Source organism: Diachasma alloeum, unplaced genomic scaffold, assembly GCF_001412515.2.
Source record: "Diachasma alloeum isolate Michigan unplaced genomic scaffold, Dall2.0 Dall_scaffold_00603, whole genome shotgun sequence".
Lineage (NCBI taxonomy): Eukaryota > Metazoa > Arthropoda > Insecta > Hymenoptera > Braconidae > Diachasma > Diachasma alloeum.
The window spans coordinates 329,734-353,160 of record NW_021680735.1 but is presented as its reverse complement, the minus strand read 5'-3'; the positions used below and the strand labels follow the sequence as shown (position 1 = coordinate 353,160).

Below are 23,427 nucleotides of genomic sequence, written 5' to 3'. Positions count from 1 at the left end.
GGGGGGGGGGGGGGGGGCGCGGGAAATGAGTGTCTTGAGGCCAGGGGTAAATGTCGATCGACGGACTGGTCGGCCGGTGGGTGTCGGGGTCGGTGTGTTGGGTAAAAATAGACATCGGGGGCTATTATAAAATGATTTGATGAATAGTTCAGACGTATAGTTTTTACGGTTTTATTGAGGTAATCTAAGTTCCAGTTACAGTCGATAGAAAAACCTGAACGTAAATAACATTTTGCGAAGTGTAATTTACAGTTTGCTAAACGTACTTTACGCTTAACGCCAATACGATGACGGATGGCTTTTTTCCGTCATGAAAACCGGAATTTAGGGTTCAAAAAGGCGGATTTTGCGGTCAAAATAAAAACGTAAATTATGCCCAAAAAGCGCCTTTGACGTATCACTAAGTAATTTACAAAAAAAAGACCGCATTTTACGCTTGAAGTAACTTTTTTTTCTTTGTCGTTAATTATGGTTAAGTAAACGTTAAATGCGGAAAAATCATCGTAATTTACGAAGATAAAATCGTACATTACGTTCATATAATCGTAATTTACGACGATCTTGAGTATAATTTACGCTTCAACTTCAAGCGTAAAATAAGGCGACTTCTTAAACATAATTTACGTTCAGGTTTTGCTTCCTACACGGAGAGAAATTTTTGATAAAAATTATCCTACCTTCTATAAAAGTCTATCATGAGTCATTGTTTCCTCATTTTTTCCACATTGTTTTCAAAATTTTTTTTTTTTTTTTTTTTTTTTATGCTTATTTTATATCGCTTCGAGTCTGAGACTATATGGCGATTGATCAAGACTTTAAAAATGGTTAGATCTCACCATTCTACCCGGCCAGGAATCGAACCTGGAACCTATCCGTTGTGAGGCAACGGCCTTAACCACTACGCCAGGCCACCGGGGTAGTCAAAATTTTCTTAAAGAATCAATCGAATTCCATGAATTTTTTCATGAATATAGACTTTAATAAGCTCTATTCATTGATACCAATTAACATTCAGCTTTTCATACAAATTCGAAAAAATTTATATTTTTCCAAAAATCTATTTCCTAATGATCATTTTTAAAATTTTCATCAAAATGTAATTAGTCATGGCTCAAAAAATTGATAACAATACCCTCTTCAGAGAAATCATTGGGCAAACTTTTTCCCAGCTACGCAGACACGCGCATATGCTTCTAAAAACGTCATAGAAAATTTCCAGAGGTCCTGAAACGTGAAGATATGAACTTTCCGCTTTCAATTTTCGGAACCATTACAATCACTACCCGATATAAATCGGTACGATAAAAATAGTGAATCCACCCAACAAAAATAATAAAAAAAAACTTTCTTTAATCCACCGCTGCCATCATCACTCATCGAATAATTCGATAGTGACAATGAAGGGTTGACTAGGCAAAAACGATCGGGTGTAAGTTTATCGGTGGAAAGTCGATTTCCCGTTGGGTCATGTTGTTTAGAAATAGCACCACTGTAGACGAGAATAACAGTATTGTCGTATATATGGATTACATAAAATTGTCCGGAACCGAAGCAAGATTGATAAGTTGATGCATCAATGTCTGATGCCGAGGTAGACGTCGCCTTTTCCTGTCCAATATCAGTCACCGTTATGTAGGCCAACAATAAATACATAATCGTGCGGTTCGATTTGCGCGCATGGACTAACCCCCAGTATTATATTGATCCTGGCATATTTATTATTTATAATGTGGGTATCATGTGAACATTACATTCTCGAGTGAGGTGACTTTGGAATGGGTAAAGTACACAGGTGCCAGACCCTTCATCCCCCCCTCCTCCCTCCCCCTCCCGATCCCCCCCTTCTACTCCAGCCTGTCAAAGGTGCTGATCACGTTTTCGGTAAATGGATTATCGTGTTTAGCAGCTGAGGGTTATGGTGACGTGGAAGAGGTGGATTTTGCTTCCAAATGGAAGCAAAAAACATTGTATTCGTCAAATCTGAAATTTCCATTTTTGTGTCGGGATCAGGGATGCGAAATGACGTTGCGTTTTGAAATCTGTCAGGTCACAAAAATATGACGGTCATGTGACATCACGTTTTTTCATGCCACCATGTGGGTCACACTGTCGACACACATATGATGATCAACTAGTTAGATGTAATGTGACCATCATAAATTGTTCTGTTACAAAATCTTGTCACAAATTTTCAAATTGCAACGATCTTTCGGTGCAAGGGTTTACTTGCCAATTGAGGATGCGCAATGACGTCGCGTTTAGAAATCTGTCAAGTCACAAAAATGTGACCGTTATGTGACGTCACATGTTTTCATGTCATCATGTTGGTCACACTGTCGACTCGCATATAATGTCACCGTCATAAATTGTTCTGTTACAAAATCTTGTCACAAATTTTCAAATTACAACGGTTTTTCGGTGCGAGGGTTTACTTGCCAACACGCCCATCGCCTGAAAGCCTTTAAGGCAGAGAATGTTGAATGTGGAGTGAATTTTTCGGTTGAAAATTTCCGTAGAGTATCGGGTTTCAAAATTGTGTGTAATTTTCAGATCAATATCATGTCAGAAATTGGTGCGAAATAATTTATTTTATTCATTGATCTCAACTGTTCGACCATTCCCAGTGAGAAAAATGACACTTAGTCAATAAACTCACCACTGATTTTTCTTTTTTAACTGAAATACGTCTGACACGCAGGTTGACGGTTTGTAATTGTCCACCCATGGAGGTAATCATGGGAAATTTTCGAATTTGGAACTAGGTGCCGCCACCTGGTGTGCCACTACTTAAATGGGTTGTGACGGTTACAAGGTAAAACAGTCACGTTTGTGTCATTTGACAATAAATTGCCATGATTGGCCGTGTCACATGACCCTCACTGGCGTGTCATCTCATTTTTTCGCATTCCTGGCCCTTGGGACAATGTTGGATGTCAACGTCAAGGTAATGTTGGCAGCCAAGGTTGGGGTAATGTTGGCCGCCAACGTTAAGGTAATGTTGGCTACCTAAATTCAATGAATCATTGACTTCAATTTGAAATACATCGTAGAAATAGTAATTTTGTTCAGAAGCAAATCGCTAATTTATTAGTAAAAATATATTCACTATATTGTGACGAAAGTAATTTTTCACTTGTTTCCAGATTTCCACAGAAAAAAGTAATATCTGAATTATCAATTTTCCTCTCCTTGCCTCCGAAAAAATTACTACACGGCAGGGTAATTTGTCCATAAAAAATTCCTCGATGACTAGGAATTTTTCACTTTCGTTCGTTCCTCCGTCCCCCTCATCACCATATTCTCATATTTTATATTTATTTTTCTGGGCTTAATATACATAAATATAGTTTTCCCTACTGGTAAGCACCTTGTCAACAGTGTGAGGGGTGCGGGACAAATTAGCATTCATAAAGCTCGTGTATAAGACGCAATTTGAATAATTAATTAAACACAAACAAAACCATAAAACTGCTCATAATTTTTTTTAATTTCTTCCTCATCATTCTCGATTATTGTATCACACATTTAGTTCGCTAGCAATTTGTGGTATTTCCCTAAATTTACTGCGGAGATGCCTTGAAAATAAATTTTTATCTCGCATAATTAATTAAATAATCTGATTCTTGTTAGAAGCTTCTGGCTTCACTCCGGACATGAAAGTGTAAACATCAATTCTGCATAAATCTTTTGTGCATAATTTGCATCTGATTCTCTCCCTGTGTAAACCTACATAATCCCACGTACAATGAATATTAAAATTCTCCTCAGAAAAATTCATAACAGGTGCCTTCTCAGCAAAAAGTTGCATTTCAAAGGACGAAATTTGTTACCGGAAGATATAATTTAATCACAAAAAACTGTCTTCCCTAAATGAAGAAAAAAACTTCGTTGAAAATAAAGTCCTCAGAATATATTCTCGACACAATATTTCTCATGGAATTTGATGAATACATTGAGAGGAAAATTTCCCAATACGTAGACCATATTTACTTGAGAGAAGTAAATTATTTTCAACGGTTTAAATCTCAGAATGTTCGCTGTTGACGGAACTCAAATGACTTGTCATTTATCGCTATCAGTACCCGTGTAGAAAAATTTCTGTCTTTAGAAGGTCTTCTAGAAATCTTGGGAAGAATCTTCGAAAGATTATGTAGAAGATCTGCTTGGTGACCCAAAAAGATTCTTCAGAAGACAAAATCTTCTAAAGACAATTTTAATTTTCGATCCTTACTCCTTTGATCCTTACTTTTTTGACGCTCAAATTACTAAGCCCTGAATTTTGGACTTTGAAAATTTTGACCCTTAAAATTTTGTCTTCTGAAGAATCTTTTTGGGTCACCAAGCAGATCTTCTACATAATCTTTCGAAGATTCTTCCCAAGATTTCTAGAAGACCTTCTAAAGACAGAAATTTTTCTACACGGGTGCGCATTATATCATGAATATATTGCATATAAAAATATTGGGACTGTACAACAAAAAAATCATGAAAACAATAAATACTGGAAGATTAATGATTCTTCTACACGGAGAGAAATTTTTAATAAGAATTATCCTTGCATTCTATAATATAAAAGTGTATCATGAGTCCTCGTTTTCTCATTTCTATCCCAAAATTTAGTAAAAATTAATATATGATGAACAAATTTTATTCTACATTAGAGAAATTTTATCCTGACGCATAATAAATTTTAGTCTTCCAATCCAATAATTTTTATGGAGATAACAACGAAAATTCTAGAACGGTTGGTAAATTTTACCCTATCGGTACAGTCATTTTTACTCTACCGGCACGGTAATTTTTATTTTTATCAGGATAAAATTTCTCTAACGTAGAATAAAATTTGATCATCATATGTTAATTTTTACTAAATTTCGGGATAGAAATGAGGAAACGATATTTTTATCAACAATTTCTTTCCGTGTACGCGACTTGAGTGAGTTCATTTGTGACAAAATCATACTTGACTAAAAGAATATTTTAAAACATGAGTCGTTTCTTGGGCCACGTGAGTTGAGATGTCTGGGAAAATTAAACAATTGAAGAAAAATTACTTATCTCAAGAAAATCGGTTTCAGATATTCGAATTTTTTTCTCAGTGTAAATTTTTGGATGGATCTCTATATAATTCATGCACAATTGAAAATATTCATCATCAAAAACTTAATTTCCCTCGTGGTTTTTAATTACAGTGTATGCGGCATTCAACATTTCCAACGAGCCGGGCACCGGCATTTAAACTTGTTTCAAAGTACATATTTCGTGGTGGTAACATTTTCTACAGTAGGATATGGCGATTTTGTTCCAGACATTTGGCCCTCACAGCTCTACATGGTCTGCATGATATGCGTCGCGCTGATAGTGCTACCAACACAGGTGAGCCATTCGTCCTGATTAAACTGCTTTGTTTCAAAATTTTCTTGATGGGATTGCGGACGTCCTGTCTTCCTAGAATAGCTAGCATCTAGTCAGTGTCGGTAGATGGAGAAAGAATTCTATATTTTCTTGTAAAAACACAATAGGTCTGCGAAAATTTGGGGAAATTATTGTTTGAGAAAATAATCTCGAAAGACATTTTTTGCAATCCATAACATTTTCTGCCAAAACAATTGCGATGACATGTGAGAAAATGGCTTTAAAAACTATGGATGATCTATCATTGATCATTTCTGTTCTAAATCCTGCATTGTTTATTTTATTTTATTTCAATTTCCATTTCACAATGAGATTAATTTAATTTTATCCATTCCTATTCTTACCACATTTTTTTTCTTTAATTTACAAGTTACAACATAAAATCAAGAGGAATTATGCTAAAGATCAATACACTGTTAGAAATTTCTTGAAATTTCAATCACAATGTCATCTGAATTTTCAATGTTGTGAGTTTCAATTCAATTTCAAATGAATACGTTCACTAAATTTTTCATTCATCTTGAAAATTCACGAAAATTGGGTTTTTCATGTTGAAGAATCATTGATTTTTGAATGAAAGCTTGAATTTCCAAACTCATCGGGAAAATTGAACATAACATACAAATCAATTGTCAATAGATTGAAAATTCAGAGAAGTTATTGTCGGAATTTTCAAAATTTTCAAGGTTTTTCAGTGACGTATGGATCTGAAAATCGAGAATTACTTAAACATTTAAGAAATTAACTGCTTTGTCAATGAAGAATCTACAAAAATTTCATGTAACTTTGTCATTGTTAAAAAGTTCAAGCTTTTTCACTTGAAATTTCAAGAGTAATTTTCTAACAGTGTAAACAGTGTTTTTTATGATCAAAATAAACGCACAAAACAAAAGTAATTTGAAATCTCATTGGAGTAATAAAAAAATCTCTCCATGTATTCCTGAAAATTTTTAAAAAGGGATGATCAGTTTGAAAATCGGGAAAATATGTTTTTCTTCATTTCTGTCGGTGGAAACACAATCACTGTTTTTTCTTCGAATATGGGCGGGATATGAGAATTTCGCAATTTTATGATCAATTTGAATAACAAGAAATAAAAAAATTAATTTTTCACTGTCTCCGGAAAGTTTTAAAATCGATATATTTTCTCGAATAACGAAAAAATACCTATAAATTCGAGTTCTATCTCTATCTTCTGATAGAATGACTAGAATAAATGACAGAAATTGACAACTGGAGCCTACAAATTTTATCAGAGTATTATCATGTAATAACAAGGTGTTTATGCAAAAAACTGAAAAACCGCAGTATCTCGAAAACTTTGTATGAGCGGTTATACATATTTTGAGTGATCGAGATGAATAAAAAGTGGAATGAAAAAATCGAGACGAATATTTTGGAAAAAAAAATTGAATCGGGTCAATGGTTGATGAGATATTAAGGAAAAACCAAATTTCGATAAATGACTATATCTCAGAAACTACTGGACCGATTGACTTCAAATTGCACTCAAAAATTGCGCATTGATAGTACCTATTTTGATCTAAAATTGCAGATTTTTATGGATGAATTTCACGGTATTAATGTTATTTTTTCCAAAAAATAATCGACGAAAACTCAATCTGTCACATACAGACGTACAGACATTTTTTCGAAACATCATTTCTTTACGTTTTATAACATTCTACCTCATTTCCAGGCAAAATTAGAATATATGAAAATCGGTCAAATACAATGTTTCCATTCGGAAGCAATAATGTAATAAAAAAACATTGGCATGGTGCATTACAAAGTCAATATCTTGATCTAAACAGTCACGATGACAATACGAATCTGAACATACCGCAAATCCCAGTTGAGCTGGCAATTCCAAACGAAAATTTAATGAACTGAATGCGAATATACGTACCGACATCAAATCAACATTCCACCACCAAAATATAGAGTTTGGATCTCATTTAGGGTCATTTGTAATCACATAGAGCCACCTAAACCCCCGATTTTCTCGCAATTACTTGGCCCTCCCCCGGAATCGATGGGAGCAAGCTCCGCGTAAATAGCATTGCAGCTAAAATACTAGGTGACCCGTATATAGGCACTTTAGAAGCTCCTACTACGCTAATGAATGCTAAATTGGGATAGTGAACCCTCTCATAACGCAAAATCCGACATCACCCATTGGTAATCTGCATCTAGACTTCTATTTGAAGCGAGTAAGCCTCGAGAGTGAATGAGAATCAATCAACGAATCATTACTGCACTGATAGAAAGGATGGAAGAATGTAGTTGCTCTTGACGAGACCTCTTAACCATTAACGCCATGCGATATCTATTAACGAATGACATTAATTTTTAACATCCTCGTTAACAGCGACGCAATCCTTCTATCGGTGTATCATCATCAAGATCATCAATATACTTGGGATTATTGGATGGCTATTACCACCAATGGATGACCAGTTGTATCAGTCAATAGCCCTGACGATATTCTCGACCCTCCGCCAATGACAAAGGACTTGGGCACATAAAAATATTAATTCAAGTGTAGATATGACATTCAGTGGCAACACAGCAAAAACGAATTTCTGAATTTCACACACCTTTTGTAGGCATTTTTCAGACACTAAAAAACTTCTGAATAAAATGAGAATTTGTCTGAACTTCAAACACGGATTAAGAGTTGGGCTTCTGCTCGTCTGAAATTCAGACACGTTTTCACTTCATTCAGACGTCTTTTAGTGTCTGGAAAATGTCTACAAGAGGTGTGTGAAATTTAGACATTTGTTTTTCCTGTGAGACTAAAATAGAACAAAAAGTTCTTATTATTTATGTTGTGTGCTTACAATTTTTAAGCAACTACATGGAGAGAAAAATTCATAAAAAATTACCAGAAAAAAAACGTCAAAATTCCGTTTTGAAACGTAATCCGCGAGCGAAGTAAAATTCAATAAAAAGTGTGAGTCGAAACGGAAATTGTATGAATCGCCACGTAAATTCTACGATTTGTTCCGTAAAAATTCACCACCCGTCTGATGACTCACCGCTGTGGGGACAACAAGTCGTTCCGCAATTTTTCCCCAACGATTGCGAAATTTTACGGCATGGAACGTAGAAATAACTCACTACCTTCATAAAAATTGTTGAACGTTCAAGAATTTTTTATTTTGGAGGCATATTAATAATAAGTCGGCAAGTTTCTGTAAAATTTTGCTTCTTCGGGAAAAATGACGTGACAATTTCGTACTTTGTTCGGTGATGAACCTGAAAATTCACCGAACGTCTCAGATTTCTTCTCTTGCATTCCTATAAAAATTACCGAAAAACGTTTCCCCATTGCGGATTACGTGAATTGTTCCGTAATTTTTACTGAATATTTCTCTCCGTGTAGCGTACACTTTGTGAATCCAATGATTAAATTTACGATTTGATCAGATATCAACTCTTTCTAAAGCCAGCACACGTGCCCAATTCACATAGTAAAATCTCTCTAAATCCAAAAATTTAACGACCCCAATGACAACGTCGAAAGAAGAGACCAGAAGGACCGCAGGATTGGAAATAACGATATTGTAATCTCTCCTTTTTCTCCCACTGTCACCCTCAACTCGATCGATAAAGCCATAAATTCAGTCTTCGAAGGTAAACGATTAGGTTCAAACAGACGTAAAACCATTGTCCCCGCGATATCAATCATTCCGGGATATTAGTCCCGATTACATTCAGAAGCTCGGTCATTCATCACAATAAAAACCACGGGAAAGTGCTTTGACGTGGAGCTCAGTCAGTCATTGGACGGCACTTTTGTATTACTGATGAGTTGGTCGTGTGAAAAAGAATAGCTGACCGCCTCGTGCAATCTATCTGTCGCCAATGGTCAAACGAGACAGCTGTGCCAGTTTGCAACAGCTATTGACGGTTTACGGAGGAATGTGTCGTTAACCGGATTTATTGAATTCACGGGAATGACAGCGCAATGGTCCGTGTGTCGTCTGAACAAAAACTTTATTGATTTGAATGGCTAGAGTTCACTGGTATCATAAAGTCCATTGATAACATGGATCAAGTCGTAAGAACGATTAAAAAGCAGTCGGGGTATACTTTCTCAAAGTAAAAAAAGGGTCATGTTCAGAGAAAATTTACTTGAATCAAGTTGGAATTGACCTGAATCAAGTCGCAGAATCTACTTGATTTAAGTAGAACTCGATCTGAATCAAGTCATAGAATCTCCATGAATTCAGGTAGATCCGACCTAAATTAAGTCGTAGAACCCACTTAAATCAAGTATGACTTGACCTGAATTAAGTCATAGAATCTTCTTGATTCAAGTAGAACTCGGCCGGATTCAAGTCGCAGAATCAATTTAAATTATATTGGATTGGATCTAAATCAAGTCGCGGAGTCTACTTAAATCAAATATGACTCGATCTTAGTCAAGCTGCAGAATTTACCGGAATTAAGTGGGACTCGACCCGAATTACGTTACCGAATTTCCTTGATTCAAGTAGAACTCGACGTGACTGATCCCACAGAGTCAACTTGAGTCAAGTTGCAGAATTTGCTGGATTTAAGTAGGACTCGACCTGAATTAAGTCGCAGAATTTCCTTTATTCAAACAAAACCCTACCTGACTCAACTCGCAGAATCAACTTGAGTCAAGTTGCATCTGAATTGAATCAAGTCGCGGAATCTAGTTGAATTAAATTGGATTTGACCTGAATCAAGTCGTAGAATCCTCTTGAATCAAGTGAGACTCAATCTAAATCAAGTAGCAAAAACTACTTAAACCCGATCAAGTTAAACCCGACTTGAATTAAGTCGAATTGAGTCGAATCCGATCTTGACATTTTTGTTAACAATTAACTTCCGCAGAAACCAATTATTCTCATCATCTCTTTGCAAACAGTTCGAACAACTAGCATTTACATGGATGGAGCGCCAAAAACTCGGTGGTTCATATTCATCGCATCGTGCCCAGAGCGAGAAACATGTCGTAGTATGCAGTACAACACTCCAAGCGGACACTATAATGGACTTTCTAAACGAGTTTTATGCCCATCCCCTGCTACAAGTAAAGTCAATTTTATCGTTCATTAAGTTGAAACAATATTCCCAACCAATTTACCTCCTGCGTTTTCCCTTGCGAAAACAATTTCACTCGGGGAGTATTTCTAAATTCACTTAGGATTACTACGTTGTACTGCTGTCACCCATGGAATTGGATACAACAATGAGGATGATACTTCAAGTACCAATTTGGGCACAGAGGGTTATTTACATACAGGGTTCGTGCTTGAAGGACGGTGACCTTGCTAGGGCTAGGATGAACGAGGCTGAAGCCTGTTTTGTCCTGGCGGCGAGGAATTATGCTGACAAAACTGCCGCTGATGAGCATACAATCCTCAGGTAACTGGATATAATTACGGCAGTATTTTTTAGATGTACCGAACGAAATTATTCCAATAATTAAAATTTTTTTTTCACTGATATCTGAATGAAAAGTTCACTTTTCGGAACGGTTCAGCGGGCGTGAAGTAGTGATGCCGTCAAGACTAGACGAGAATTATTTTGGAAAGATCATCACGGTCTAAAAAAACATCAAAAGTTTAGGAATCGTCGTAATCTCGAAAGACATTGGATCGGTGCATCTCGTCATGAACTTGGAAGAATCCATCACGTCTGAGTTTCAGTATTTTCTGTTTTTCAAATGTTTGTCTCGACATCTGTCTCGTCTCGGATCGTGAACTTAAAAAAACAAAAATCTCGAGATCCAGGTAAGATAAATGCTCCCGGAATGATGACGAGATGCACCGATCCAATGTCTTTCGCTATTGCAACGATTCCAAAACTTTCGATGTTTTTCCAGACCGTGATGATCTCTTCAAAATAATTCTCGACTAGTCTCGACGGAATCACTAGCGTGAAGTTTACAGCCCGTGCGTAAAGTAAATTTTCGTGTCTAAAGCTTTGCACGATTAACTTTACACACGACCTTGAACTTTACGCACACTAAACCGCTTTGAAAGGTGCACTTCTCGGACAGATATCACGAAAAGTATAGTTTATTTCGATATAAGTGCGTTAATAGTATATTTCATCACTCGTGTGTAAAGTAAAATTTTACACACAAGTGATGAAAAATAGGGTTCGATACTTGTGGAGAAAGTGTTCTATGACCCTTGGAAGGGTAGCACTTGCCTTCGGCAAACAAATTACAAATTGAATTAGGTAAAAAAATATTGGGCTGATCAAGCTAAAAATAGACTACTGAAATTGCAATTTAACCAATGATGTGAGAGGATAAGATTAATCCGACGACGCAAAACCATCAACAAAATTACAGATCATGGGCTGTGAAGGATTTTGCTCCAAATGTACCTCAGTACGTACAGATTTTCCGTCCTGAGAACAAGCTTCACGTTAAATTTGCTGAGCACGTCGTATGCGAGGATGAGTTCAAATATGCACTTTTGGCTAACAATTGCACTTGTCCTGGTGCATCAACGCTAGTTACGTTACTTCTGCATACATCACGTGGACAGTTAGTACTCTTATAGCATTTGAAATTCTCAAGTCCACAAATTTAATAATTCGCCATTCATGTTAATCCTGCGTTATGTTTCCTTGAAAATGCCAGAGAGGGACAACAGTCGCAGGAGGAGTGGCATCGGCTTTATGGCAAGTGCTCGGGAAATGAGATATACCACATAACTCTGGGTGATTCGAGATTTTTCGGAGAGTATGAGGGAAAATCGTTTACGTATGCGTCGTTTCATTCTCATCGGAAATATGGAGTTGCTCTTGTGGCTGTCAGACCAGCGGAACTGCCGGAATTTTATGAGGATACTATTCTACTTAATCCGGGTAATGAACAAGTTATTTTGACGATTGATTTAGCGAGCGATAGAAATTTAATCGTAAAGTGGTGAAGACGCTTGTATTTAAGGTGTATCCCAAGACAATCGGGCCGAAAAGTCAGTCCCTATAAATTTTTTCCGGAAAAAAATTTAAATAATTTAATTTATTACATTCTCATAAGTTATTGAGTTTTTCCATTCTCATGTGTTGTTGATGCAGACACCAAATTAAAATTATTTGTTGATTAATTTTTTGAATCAAATAAGGAATGCTTATTTGAACGCGCAAGCAGGGAGCGTAGTTCCCTAGTTAATTAGGAAATTCCTTGAAATTTTAGTGGAACTAAGATGTGATGAAATTTATTTTGACAATTGATTTAGCGTGCGGTGTAAATTTAATCATAAAGTGATGAAGACGATTGTATTTAAGGCATATGCCAAGACAATCGGACCCAAAAGTTAGTCCCTATGAATTTTTTCCGGAAAAAAATGTAACTAACTTAATTTATTGCATTCTCATAAGTTATTGAGTTTTTCCATTCTCATGTGGTGTTGATGCAGGCAACACAGTAAAATTATTTGTTGATTAATTTTTTTAATCAAATAAGGAATGCTTATTTGAATGCGCAAGCAGTGAAACTAAAATGTGAGAAAAATTTCCAAGAAGTGTGTGAAATCTCAGGCAAAAATTTTCAACAGTGTGATGAAAAATATTAAAATGAATAATAATAATGAAAAATTCTCAGGTCCCCGTCACATAATGAAGAAAACAGACACATGCTACTACATGAGCATAACGAAGGAGGAGAACTCAGCGTTTGTGGTGGCGAACAATCAAGATAAACTGTCAGATCCCTCCCAAGTAGTAGTGGACAACAAGGGGGACACATCAACAACCCAAGGGGGAACAACGTCGGGACCAGGCACAGGGGCCACTACCTTGACGACACCAACGACACTGTCAGCGACACTTGCAGCAGCTGGATCAGGAGGGAACGGTACAATTGGAATAGGTGCTAGCCAGCATCGAAGATATTCTAATGGTTTTAAATCGTCGTACGATACGCCACGTGAGGCGGGTGAACCGGTGTCTCCGGGCAAACCACGTATACATGTACCACCGCCCGGAGCACCGCCGCCGCCTCAGGTTATTTTGCAGGTCCTCCCTAGCACGCCCACACTCCAACACCACAACCTACTCGCATCCGATGTCCACCGTGAGTGTCGCATGCGCCTGTGCTTTTTTCGTGTTTTTTTTTTCATCATTTATCTGGTTAATTTATCCATCTTTGATAAAAGTATGTGTAAACATCGTGCATTTTGCATTTCCGAAGGATTGAGAAGTCATCGAGAAAGGTTTTTTATGTCTCCAATAGTCCAAATTTTCAAATGCCAGCGATCTTCGCATTAAATCGCGAAGTTCACATTTCGCATTAAATCGCGAAGTTTACACGTCGCATTAAATCGCGAAATTCACACTTCGCATTAAATCGCGAAGTTCACAATTCGCTTTAAATTGCGAAACTCATACTTTGCTTTAAATCGCGAAGTTCACAATTCGCGTTAAATCGCGAAACTCTCACTTTGCTTTAAATCGCGAAACTCTCACTTTGCTTTAAATCGCGAAGTTCACACTTCGCGTTAAATCGCGAAGTTCAGACTTCGCGTTAAATCGCGAAGTTGACACTTCACATTAAATCGCGAAGTTTATACTTCGAGTTAAATCGTGAGGTTGACACTTTACATTAAATCGCGAAGTTTATACTTCGAGTGAAATCGCGAAGTTCACTCGTCGCGTTAAGTCGCGAAGTTCACACTACGTCGCGTTAAGTCGCGAATGTTCACACTTCGCGTTAAATTGCGAATGCTCACACTTCGCATTAAATCGCGAAGTTTACACTTCGCGTTAAATCGCGATGTTAGCATCGTCGTGAGAAGTGCTAGTTAAGTAGAGAAAATTGGAGAAAATTTGAAGATTATTGAAAACTACAAACAATTTCCAGAAAACTCGATTACATTCGGAATCTTATTTTTTTCAATTTAAGAAATTTTTGGATTTTCGAGAAAAAAATATTGAAAAATCAGTATTTAATCCAGCGTCTTATGTTAAAATCATTATTTCCAGTATGATTAAAGACTAAAATCTCATTTTTTTCCCCTTAGATGTCAAAAAATTGGGAAATTTATTTGTAAGCAAGTTCCATTATTTATTCATGATAATAATGATTATTTACTCTGAAATTCTCGATAAATAATATTATTATGTGATGTTGGATATATTGATGACTTTTCAATAGTTTTCGAGATATTTTAATGAAGAATGTCAGATAATTGCATGCACTGTATGCCCTCCGAAGGCAGTACTCGACTGCGCAATGCGGTTGTGTTACATGAGATTTTTCAGAATTCACTCTACCACAAAAATTCAATACCGAGAGCTGAGATGTTTGCACATAAACATTTCATATTTTTATTTATTTATTCATTTATCAAGGGGAGACCGCGGCGAAATTTGAAAGTTGCAGGGGTTCTCTCTATTATGCAGATGACTTCTTCCTTATTTTTGAGAAAAAAATTAAGTTTAAATTTTTTCCAATGACGGCATGTGGCTGTACAGGCACAAAATCTCTAAAATTGCCCCGTCACCACAATTTTTGAGGGATTAACTTGAATTTTGGTTTCCACGCATAATATATTGACAAAAAAAACTATGAGTTTTTTTTTTATTTAAATTTTTCGATTTTTTCAATTTTTTTTGAGAATTAACAGACACAATCTTTCAATGAAAAAAATTAACAATCAATTTGTTTTTCTTTTGAGTATAACAAATGAGTATGGAAATCATGAGCAAGGTGAGGACAGTCCCCGGCAACTTTCGAATTCCTGCGTGGTCTTCCTTTAAGGTATATCCGAAAACAGTCGGACCCAAAAGTTAGTCCCCATGGATTTCCAGAAAAAAATCAAATTCACCTAATTTATTTAATTCTCATAAGGTATTGAGTTTTTCTATTCTCATGCGTTGTTGATGCAGGCAACAATAATGCCTGCTTGAATCAAATAAGACATTATGTCTCAATTATTTTTTTGAATCAAATAAGGAATGCTTTCACAAAATTTCCATTTTTTCGAGTTGAATATCGCAGAAACTATGCCTCGTGGCTCAGAAGCTCGCATTTTATTATTAATTATTTCCTAAACTGTGTAGTACAGCTAGTTCGAATTTTTTCAACAGCTGGGGACTATTATAGACATTATCTATGAAAAACATGGGGACAGTCTTAAGAAAAATGTATTTTCTGGGGATATACCTTAAGGAGATCTAGGAAGTTGAGAGACACGTCCTTCGAGGTGAATCGAGTACCTCACAAAGCTCAGTTAAAAATTATACAACAACTATTTCAATGACAAATAACCCTAGCAATTGTTGAATCCATCAACTAAATTAATAAAAAATTTATCAAACAAAAAAACTCCCCTAGATCTCAAATTTTCCTCATCACATCACTTATTAATTTAATTGCGCTTACAGGCTCGCTGTCTACAATTTCAAATACTGGAATAAACTCACGAAAGGGTCTGAATAATTGAAAACGGTTTATGAATAATAGAAAGAAAATATTGTAATGGTGCATGAAGCTTTCAAGTTTCTAGCGACATGTGTTCTATGTGCTGTGAAGGTACACGCTTTTACAACTGATTGTGAGGATAAAGTACTCCATACGATGGAACCCATAGAAATCTAATAAAACCGTGTAAATTGGTTCTACAGTTGGCCAACAAAAAAAAATAGCAAACAAGATCGGATGGAGAGAAATAAAAATCGATTCGTCGATTTCTTTTCGATCGGACTAGTTTCCGTGAATTCATTCTCAAGTTTCTCATTGGCCTCTCCTCAACTGATTTCTATTGGTCTTTCCGTCGATGGCGTTTAGTGTTGTTGAGTGAAATTTTCAGATAATTAGGCAGCATTAAATCGTCAATACACTAGCTTTAATTGAATTTGTATGTGTATGTGAAATTTCTTATCAGAAATTGAATCACTGCCGTTGAAAAGTCATGCTGAATTCGTTTTTGTCGCTTGGAGCGTTCGATGTAAACAAATACCACTTTATCCCTGCCCTCGATACTCCACCCCCTCGTGGGTGCAGTTCAATTGATAAATCATTTCGAATGACTCAATGAGATAATGTAGAAATAGCAACTTTCCTTTCAAAAGGAAGCAATTTATACTTCTAAAAATTCATTTAGTTCAGAAAATGTATGTCGCAAACGGAGGATTTGACTTATGAAACCACGAAATTCCACCGAGTTACGAGTTGAAAGTTGTTTGAACGAATTATCATTTAAGACTTTTTGTGTTGTTACGATTCTAGCAACTACGTACCTGGATCCAGCCAATTTAACGGATTCGAGACAATGTTTGAGGGACTCTGGATCAAGCCCTCAAACACCAATCACAGGGAATCATCTGGATGTGCCACGCTCAATGGATACTAATCCAAATTTACTGAGTCCAGAGATATTGATGCAAAGACGAGGTTTGAATGACGTTAAAACGGCTATAAATAAATGAAAAAGTTGATTCATTACTTCAAAGAGATTTTCATTGCAAAAGATTTTTTTTTTGCCTTTTTCACTCGAAAAAACAATTTTTCATCCACTTTTGTTCTGTTTAATTAAATTATTGATCGTTGATTGATCGTCAGTTGATCAATCGCTGATCAATCAATTGAAAATTCATGGCCAGAGATCAATAATGATCGATAATTGATTGTAGTTTCATGTTGCTATTGCGATTCAATAATTGATTGTTGATCAATTAATGATCAATTATTGAATCGCCATATCAACATGAAGCTAGAATCAATTATCGATCATTATGGATCTCTGGATATGAATTTTCAACTGATTAATCAGCGATTGATCAACTGACAATCAATCAATGATCAATAATTCGTCATTGATCAATTATAGAATTGTTGATCATAGATAATCCGTCAGTTAATTATTTTTTGTTAACCACATCAATTCAATCTCTTATTGATCCATGAATTGAAGGCATAATTTTTATAGGATCAATCCACACTTGAAGTACTAACCATTAATATCGAACAAATGATTAATCAATAGTATCGCAACTTTTTCCCAATCATCGGAGAACAATCAACGACTCACTAATCAATGAGCGACGAACACTTGATAGAATATTAATAAATCATTCTATATCGATTTCCGGAACAACCAAGATTTATGATCAATCAAGTACCGATCAATGTGATTAATCATCGTGACAACATTCATTTCATATCAAGTTTTACGTTGAATTCATAATTCACCATTGATCAATAATTATCGTTAAATTATAAATTACACTATAAAATCGACACTTAATTATTTTCAAGCCACGAACAATCACGATTGATCAGTCGGAATTATAAATTGTTCCCTAAATTAGACAACTGATCAATTCAATTAGTAGTTGATAGATTGATCGACAACTGATGACAACGATCAATCGGTTGATAATTTTCTTTCCTTCTTCATTGCGCAGGTAGCAGAAGACCTAGTATACTCCCCGTGCCGGATATGTTAACAAGTTCAACGTTACATTTACCTGGTCAGGAGTCCCTAGACCATGAGGCGGATGAGTCCGAGGACGAGATGGATGACGACGTTCCCTGGAGATCACCCAGTGAAAAAATAGCGTAAGTCATTTTCATAACTTTCATTGTCCCTTTTACTCTCTCCTTATTCTCTGTCTTTTTCTATCTCTCTGTCTCTCTCGAATTTTCTTACTCTTTTTAATTCGCAAATACTCGAGAGCATAGAGCACTGAATGCTTAATTTTGCAACCCCTGAATATTTTGCACTATAAGATTCTCCCATTTGACGTGTGACGAGTGAGTTTTGTGAAATTAGTTTAATCTCATTGTGATAATTGGCTGTCTCAGGGGGACCAAATTTTGGATTGATAGTGAGTAAAAGCATCATGATTTAGTTGAGAAAAAGTGTTTAGATATGAGAACTAAAAAGTTGAGAACGTGGAGGAAAGGATAAATTCGTTTTATGTCGTAGCTACACCAATACATCATGATTGTTTATCACAACACACTAGTAAAGTATATGTTGATATTGAAAAAGATCTGGGAAATTTTTTGAAAAAATTCCCAGTGATGTAGCTTACTCAGATACTTCTTCTCTGAATTTTTCAATTTTTTTCATTATTTTGACTTTCCATATGAAACACCTTAACAGCTATTCCAGAAAGTTCTTCACGATTCCACATTTCATTTTTAATGTTTATCAGAAGAAAAAAAACGATGTTTTAGTACTGGATTTTTCCACAGACTTAATTACAAAATTTATTGATTATTTAGTGTTCTTCTAGAATTAATGGATTGATTGCTATAAAAATGAATTAATTTTATAATTGCATATTTACTTAATTGATGGAAACAAGTTTAAAATTATTAATTGACGGTCAATGTTTATCCCTATTAAATGTCTGTCAACGTGATGTCGTTGCACTGCCAAAAAAAAAATGATGCTGTTCAACCCTGCCTGATTCAACCTTAAAAAAAATATATAAAAATAAAATCCTCAAATGGATGTGTGTTTCGATGTCTCTTCCCTATCGCATCGCACTTTGTGCACACTCTGCCTTTGCTGCACTCCACGCCTCGAATGATTTAACGAGTCTCCACAGCTTCAAGGGGTGAGTTGAGTGCACTACGGTGCAATTATATTTTTTCAAACTCACTTATCAACTTCAATCATGGCACTTTATTTTTATAAGTTAGCTTAGAAACTCCTACTTCTCTCGTACAAATTTATTACTTCATCATTTATAATCAATTTCATAATTACAATAACTTAATTAACAGAGTATAATGAACGCAACGCCTTATCGTCTGCTTACGTACAATTTTTGTTTATTGTTTCATAAATTAAATGACTGTACTCATCTCAATAAATAGTCAGTATTTGGGGGCAGTTGAACGCTTTCGCAGCAGAATACATATGTATTGAAAAATTCGATGAAGACAACTTGTTCACGATTGCCTTTAGAATCTGAATTGTTATTTATTTTATCACGGACTATTAATCACGAGGTGCCGGGATTGGGAGAACTAATTAAACACCAATTAACACAAACAATATTTAATTGCACAGCTCAAGTTGTAATTGCACAACTCAATCTGCTAAACACTTTAGGTACTAAATCAACGCGAATATAATTTCACTTACGGCGCTACGATTAACTGTCTCAGAGTTCAAAAGGTAACTGCCTAATTCGGCACGCTCACCAGCTGATCGGGCGATGACCGTGAATTTCAGGGCTCTACAGAAATTTAATTTTACAATTGATCGATGAAACTGATAATGGATTCATGAAACTCCCGAATGGCCAATAGAGTTGTTTAGTGATCCATAAAGATGATGATTGACGTCTAAAAGTCAGTATTGATGAATAAAATTGATCCCTTGATTGAAATTGATCAATGAAACTGTTAATTGCTGGATTGAATTAATCACTGATAAATGAAATTAATGATCGCTTGGAAAATTTGACAATCGACCAAACCCAAATTTGATTGATCAATTCTCAATTTCATGGCTCAATCGTCATCATTCTCGATCACTAGACATTTCTACTAATCAGTTTCATTAATGGCGATTGATCGAGATAGTGGTCAATTTCGGGGCTCGCGTGATTGCCTTCAAGTGTTAGCGCGGTTATTATTCGCAATCGCGAACACAAATCAGTAGATTTTCATTTTCCCATAAAATTTATTCTGTATGAGACTTTTCCTACAGAAATTTAATATTACAATTGATCAATGAAATTGATAATGAATTCACGAAACTCCCGAATGGTCAATAGAGTTGTTTAGTGACCCATAAAGATGATGATTGACGTATAAAAGTCAGTATTGATGCATGAAATTGATCCTTTAATCAATAAAACTATTAATTGCCGGATCGAATTAACCACTAATAAATGAAATTAGTGATTGCTTGGAAAATTTGACAATCGACCAAACCCAAATTTGATGGATCAATTCTCAATTTTATGGCTCAATCGTCATCATTCTCGATCACTAGACATTTCTACTAATCAGTTTCATTAATGGCGATTGATCGAGATAGTGGTCAATTTCGGGGCTCGCGTGATTGCCTTCAAGTGTTAGCGCGGTTATTATTCGCAATCGCGAACACAAATCAGTAGATTTTCATTTTCCCATAAAATTTATTCTGTATGAGACTTTTCCTACAGAAATTTAATATTACAATTGATCAATGAAATTGATAATGAATTCACGAAACTCCCGAATGGCCAATAGAGTTGTTTAGTGACCCATAAAGATGATGATTGACGTATAAAAGTCAGTATTGATGCATGAAATTGATCCTTTAATCAATAAAACTGTTAATTGCCGGATCGAATTAACCACTAATAAATGAAATTAGTGATTGCTTGGAAAATTTGACAATCGACCAAACCCAAATTTGATGGATCAATTCTCAATTTTATGGCTCAATCGTCATCATTCTCGATCACTAGACATTTCTACTAATCAGTTTCATTAATGGCGATTGATCGAGATAGTGGTCAATTTCGGGGCTCGCGTGATTGCCTTCAAGTGTTAGCGCGGTTATTAATCGTAATCGCGAACAGAAATCAGATTTTCATTTTCCCATAAAATTTATTCTGTATGAGACTTTTCATACAGAAATTTAATTTTACAATTGATCAATGAAATTGATAATGAATTCACGAAACTCCCAAATGGCGAATAGAGTTGTTTAGTGACCCATAAAGATGACGATTGATGTGTAAAAGTCAGTATTGATCAATGAAATTGATCATTCAATTAATGAAACTGTTAATTGCCGGATTGAATTGACCACTGACCATCAATGACCAAACCCAAATTTGATTGATCAATTCTTAATTTTATGGCTCCATCGTCTTCATTCTCGATCACTACACATTTCTACTAATCAGTTTCGTTAATGGCGATTGATCGAGATAGTCGTCAATTGATCAATCGTTAATTTCATTAATCAATTACAATTTTTTTGCATTGAATATTTTCCCAATCTAACTTCGCATTAGAATTCACGAAACTCTCAAATGGCCAATAGAGTTGTCTAGTGATCCATAAAAATGATGATTGACGTATAAAAGTCAGTGTTGATGAATGAAATTGATCCCTTAATCAATGAAACTGTTAATTGCTGGATCGAATTCCTTTATAAATGCGCTCTGATCATCCACCGAACTTTCCAATATGTGCAATTGCACACTTCATTCAAATAAATGTATTTCGTTGAACACATTAATTGCACTCCCCCCTCCCCTCGCTCTAAGCCACAAAGAAAGTATAGTCAGCCAATTCATTCTGAATCTGCGAGAGGCTCTTGGCCCTCGTCTCTGGTAAAAATACAATAACAAATAAAAGTCCAAGTGACCCGATAATCGTAAACGATAAAAACGCCACATACCATCCCTTCTTAAAATTGATCGTCTCGAAGATGGTTTGAGTGATCATGATAGCGAGATAGAACAAGGAGAAGCAGATGCTGATGGATATGGTTTTCATCTTGCTGGAGAAGACTTCAACTGTGAGAAGAGGAAGGATTGGGACGATACCTAGGGAGCACGAGGCGTAGTAAATGACGATGATGCCGAGGGTGACGAGTTTCTCGCTGGAGTAAAGCAGATGATTGTTGTTCGCTTGATAGAGAATAGCGTCGATGGCTAGGATAAGGCAACAGATGCTGGATCCACCGATGGAGAGCATCAGCAGAGGTTTCCGGCCGATTCTCTCGATCAGGAAGACGCAGACGCCGACTGAGATTAAATCGAGAGAGGCTAGTATTATCTTGGAAAATTTCGGGTAGACGTTGTCCAGGAAGTGTTTGATGTAGACGTCCATGGCGTAACAACCCACCAGTTGGCTGAGGCATAGGAGCAGCATGGTGATGGCTACTGGGACTCGACGGCTGATCGAGGTGAACGCGAGGTTCAGGACATTTTGGCCCCGCTGGAGCTCCTTCTCGCTGAAGTCGAAGAATTTTTCCATCGATCTGTATTCCAGTTCGACGTCTAGGACGTGTTGAGCACCGCGGAGTGCTTTCAGGGCGAGTTTGGCTTGTAGAGTCTGTAATCGGAGATTAGAGGCGGCTGAGGTGGGCTGGGTTGGACGACCGTGAGAGGTGTTTGAATCAATTTTCATTGATCTGGTTACACTATTGTGAAGAATATTTTGACATAAAAAAATTTCAATTCAACCGCGTATTTTTTGAAGTATGGAGGAAAAAAGATTTTCATGGATTGCTTTCTTATATAAAAAGGAGATGTCACATGTTTATTCCTAAATATCTGAAAGAGAAATCGCATGTATGATGATGATACTGATTGTGGGGATAATATTGATGTTGATTATTACCAACGGAGCATGTATTGATTCTCAATTGAAGTTTTCATGGATTTCGACGAATTTCTCAAAAAACTGAGAATCCGCACATTTTCTAAAAACATCACATCTTCACGTTCCATGACATTCCACGTAATTTCCAAGCGAAATTAGAAGATGGTTAAAATGGACGATGACAAAGCTTCCATTCGGAAGCAAAATTGAATAATTCAGTAACGAAGAGGTAAAACGGTTCAAGTCGACTCATCTCCCAGTTGAGTTTTTGAGGAATATTTCCGAATCTCAGGGAGATAGTGAAATTTTCATAATTACATTTATTGTAGCTCTCAGTCGGCCCTACAAAAAAGGTTATTACAAAAATTTTACTATCTCCCTTAGATTCCGAGATATTCATTGAAAACTGGTCAATAGTCAAAATTGACTTGTACCATTTTGCCACTTCGCTACTCAATTGAAGCTTTGAAATTCTCACTTTTCCATTCTCGTACAAATAATACGGCGACTCAATCATCCAAATGTAGATCGTCAGTAGAAATCCAACCGATAAAAAAGAGATGAACAACGGCACCAACTGGTGATTGGTGAAGGAAGAGATACTCGTGCTGACAACCATACCGAGATAGGCAAAAAATGCAGCCAATGAGCCAACAGTACCACGCTGATCCGGGGATGATACTTCCCCAACGTACATCGTCGATGTTACAATGAACAAT

At 36.2% G+C, this 23,427-nt stretch overlaps 1 protein-coding gene across 1 annotated transcript in view; it reads left to right on the top strand.

Annotated features, from left to right (window-relative positions):
• Positions 1-23,427, top strand: part of LOC107043570 (potassium channel subfamily T member 2) — a 169,943-nt gene that overhangs the window by 127,744 nt on the left and 18,772 nt on the right. Inside the window, exons 9-17 of the mRNA XM_029126494.1 lie at positions 5,193-5,376; positions 10,319-10,483; positions 10,598-10,818; positions 11,756-11,953; positions 12,050-12,276; positions 13,016-13,486; positions 16,643-16,807; positions 17,821-17,974; positions 18,976-18,984. Of these exons, the coding sequence (XP_028982327.1) occupies positions 5,193-5,376; positions 10,319-10,483; positions 10,598-10,818; positions 11,756-11,953; positions 12,050-12,276; positions 13,016-13,486; positions 16,643-16,807; positions 17,821-17,974; positions 18,976-18,984 (1,794 nt within the window). The remainder of the gene's footprint in view (positions 1-5,192; positions 5,377-10,318; positions 10,484-10,597; positions 10,819-11,755; positions 11,954-12,049; positions 12,277-13,015; positions 13,487-16,642; positions 16,808-17,820; positions 17,975-18,975; positions 18,985-23,427) is intronic.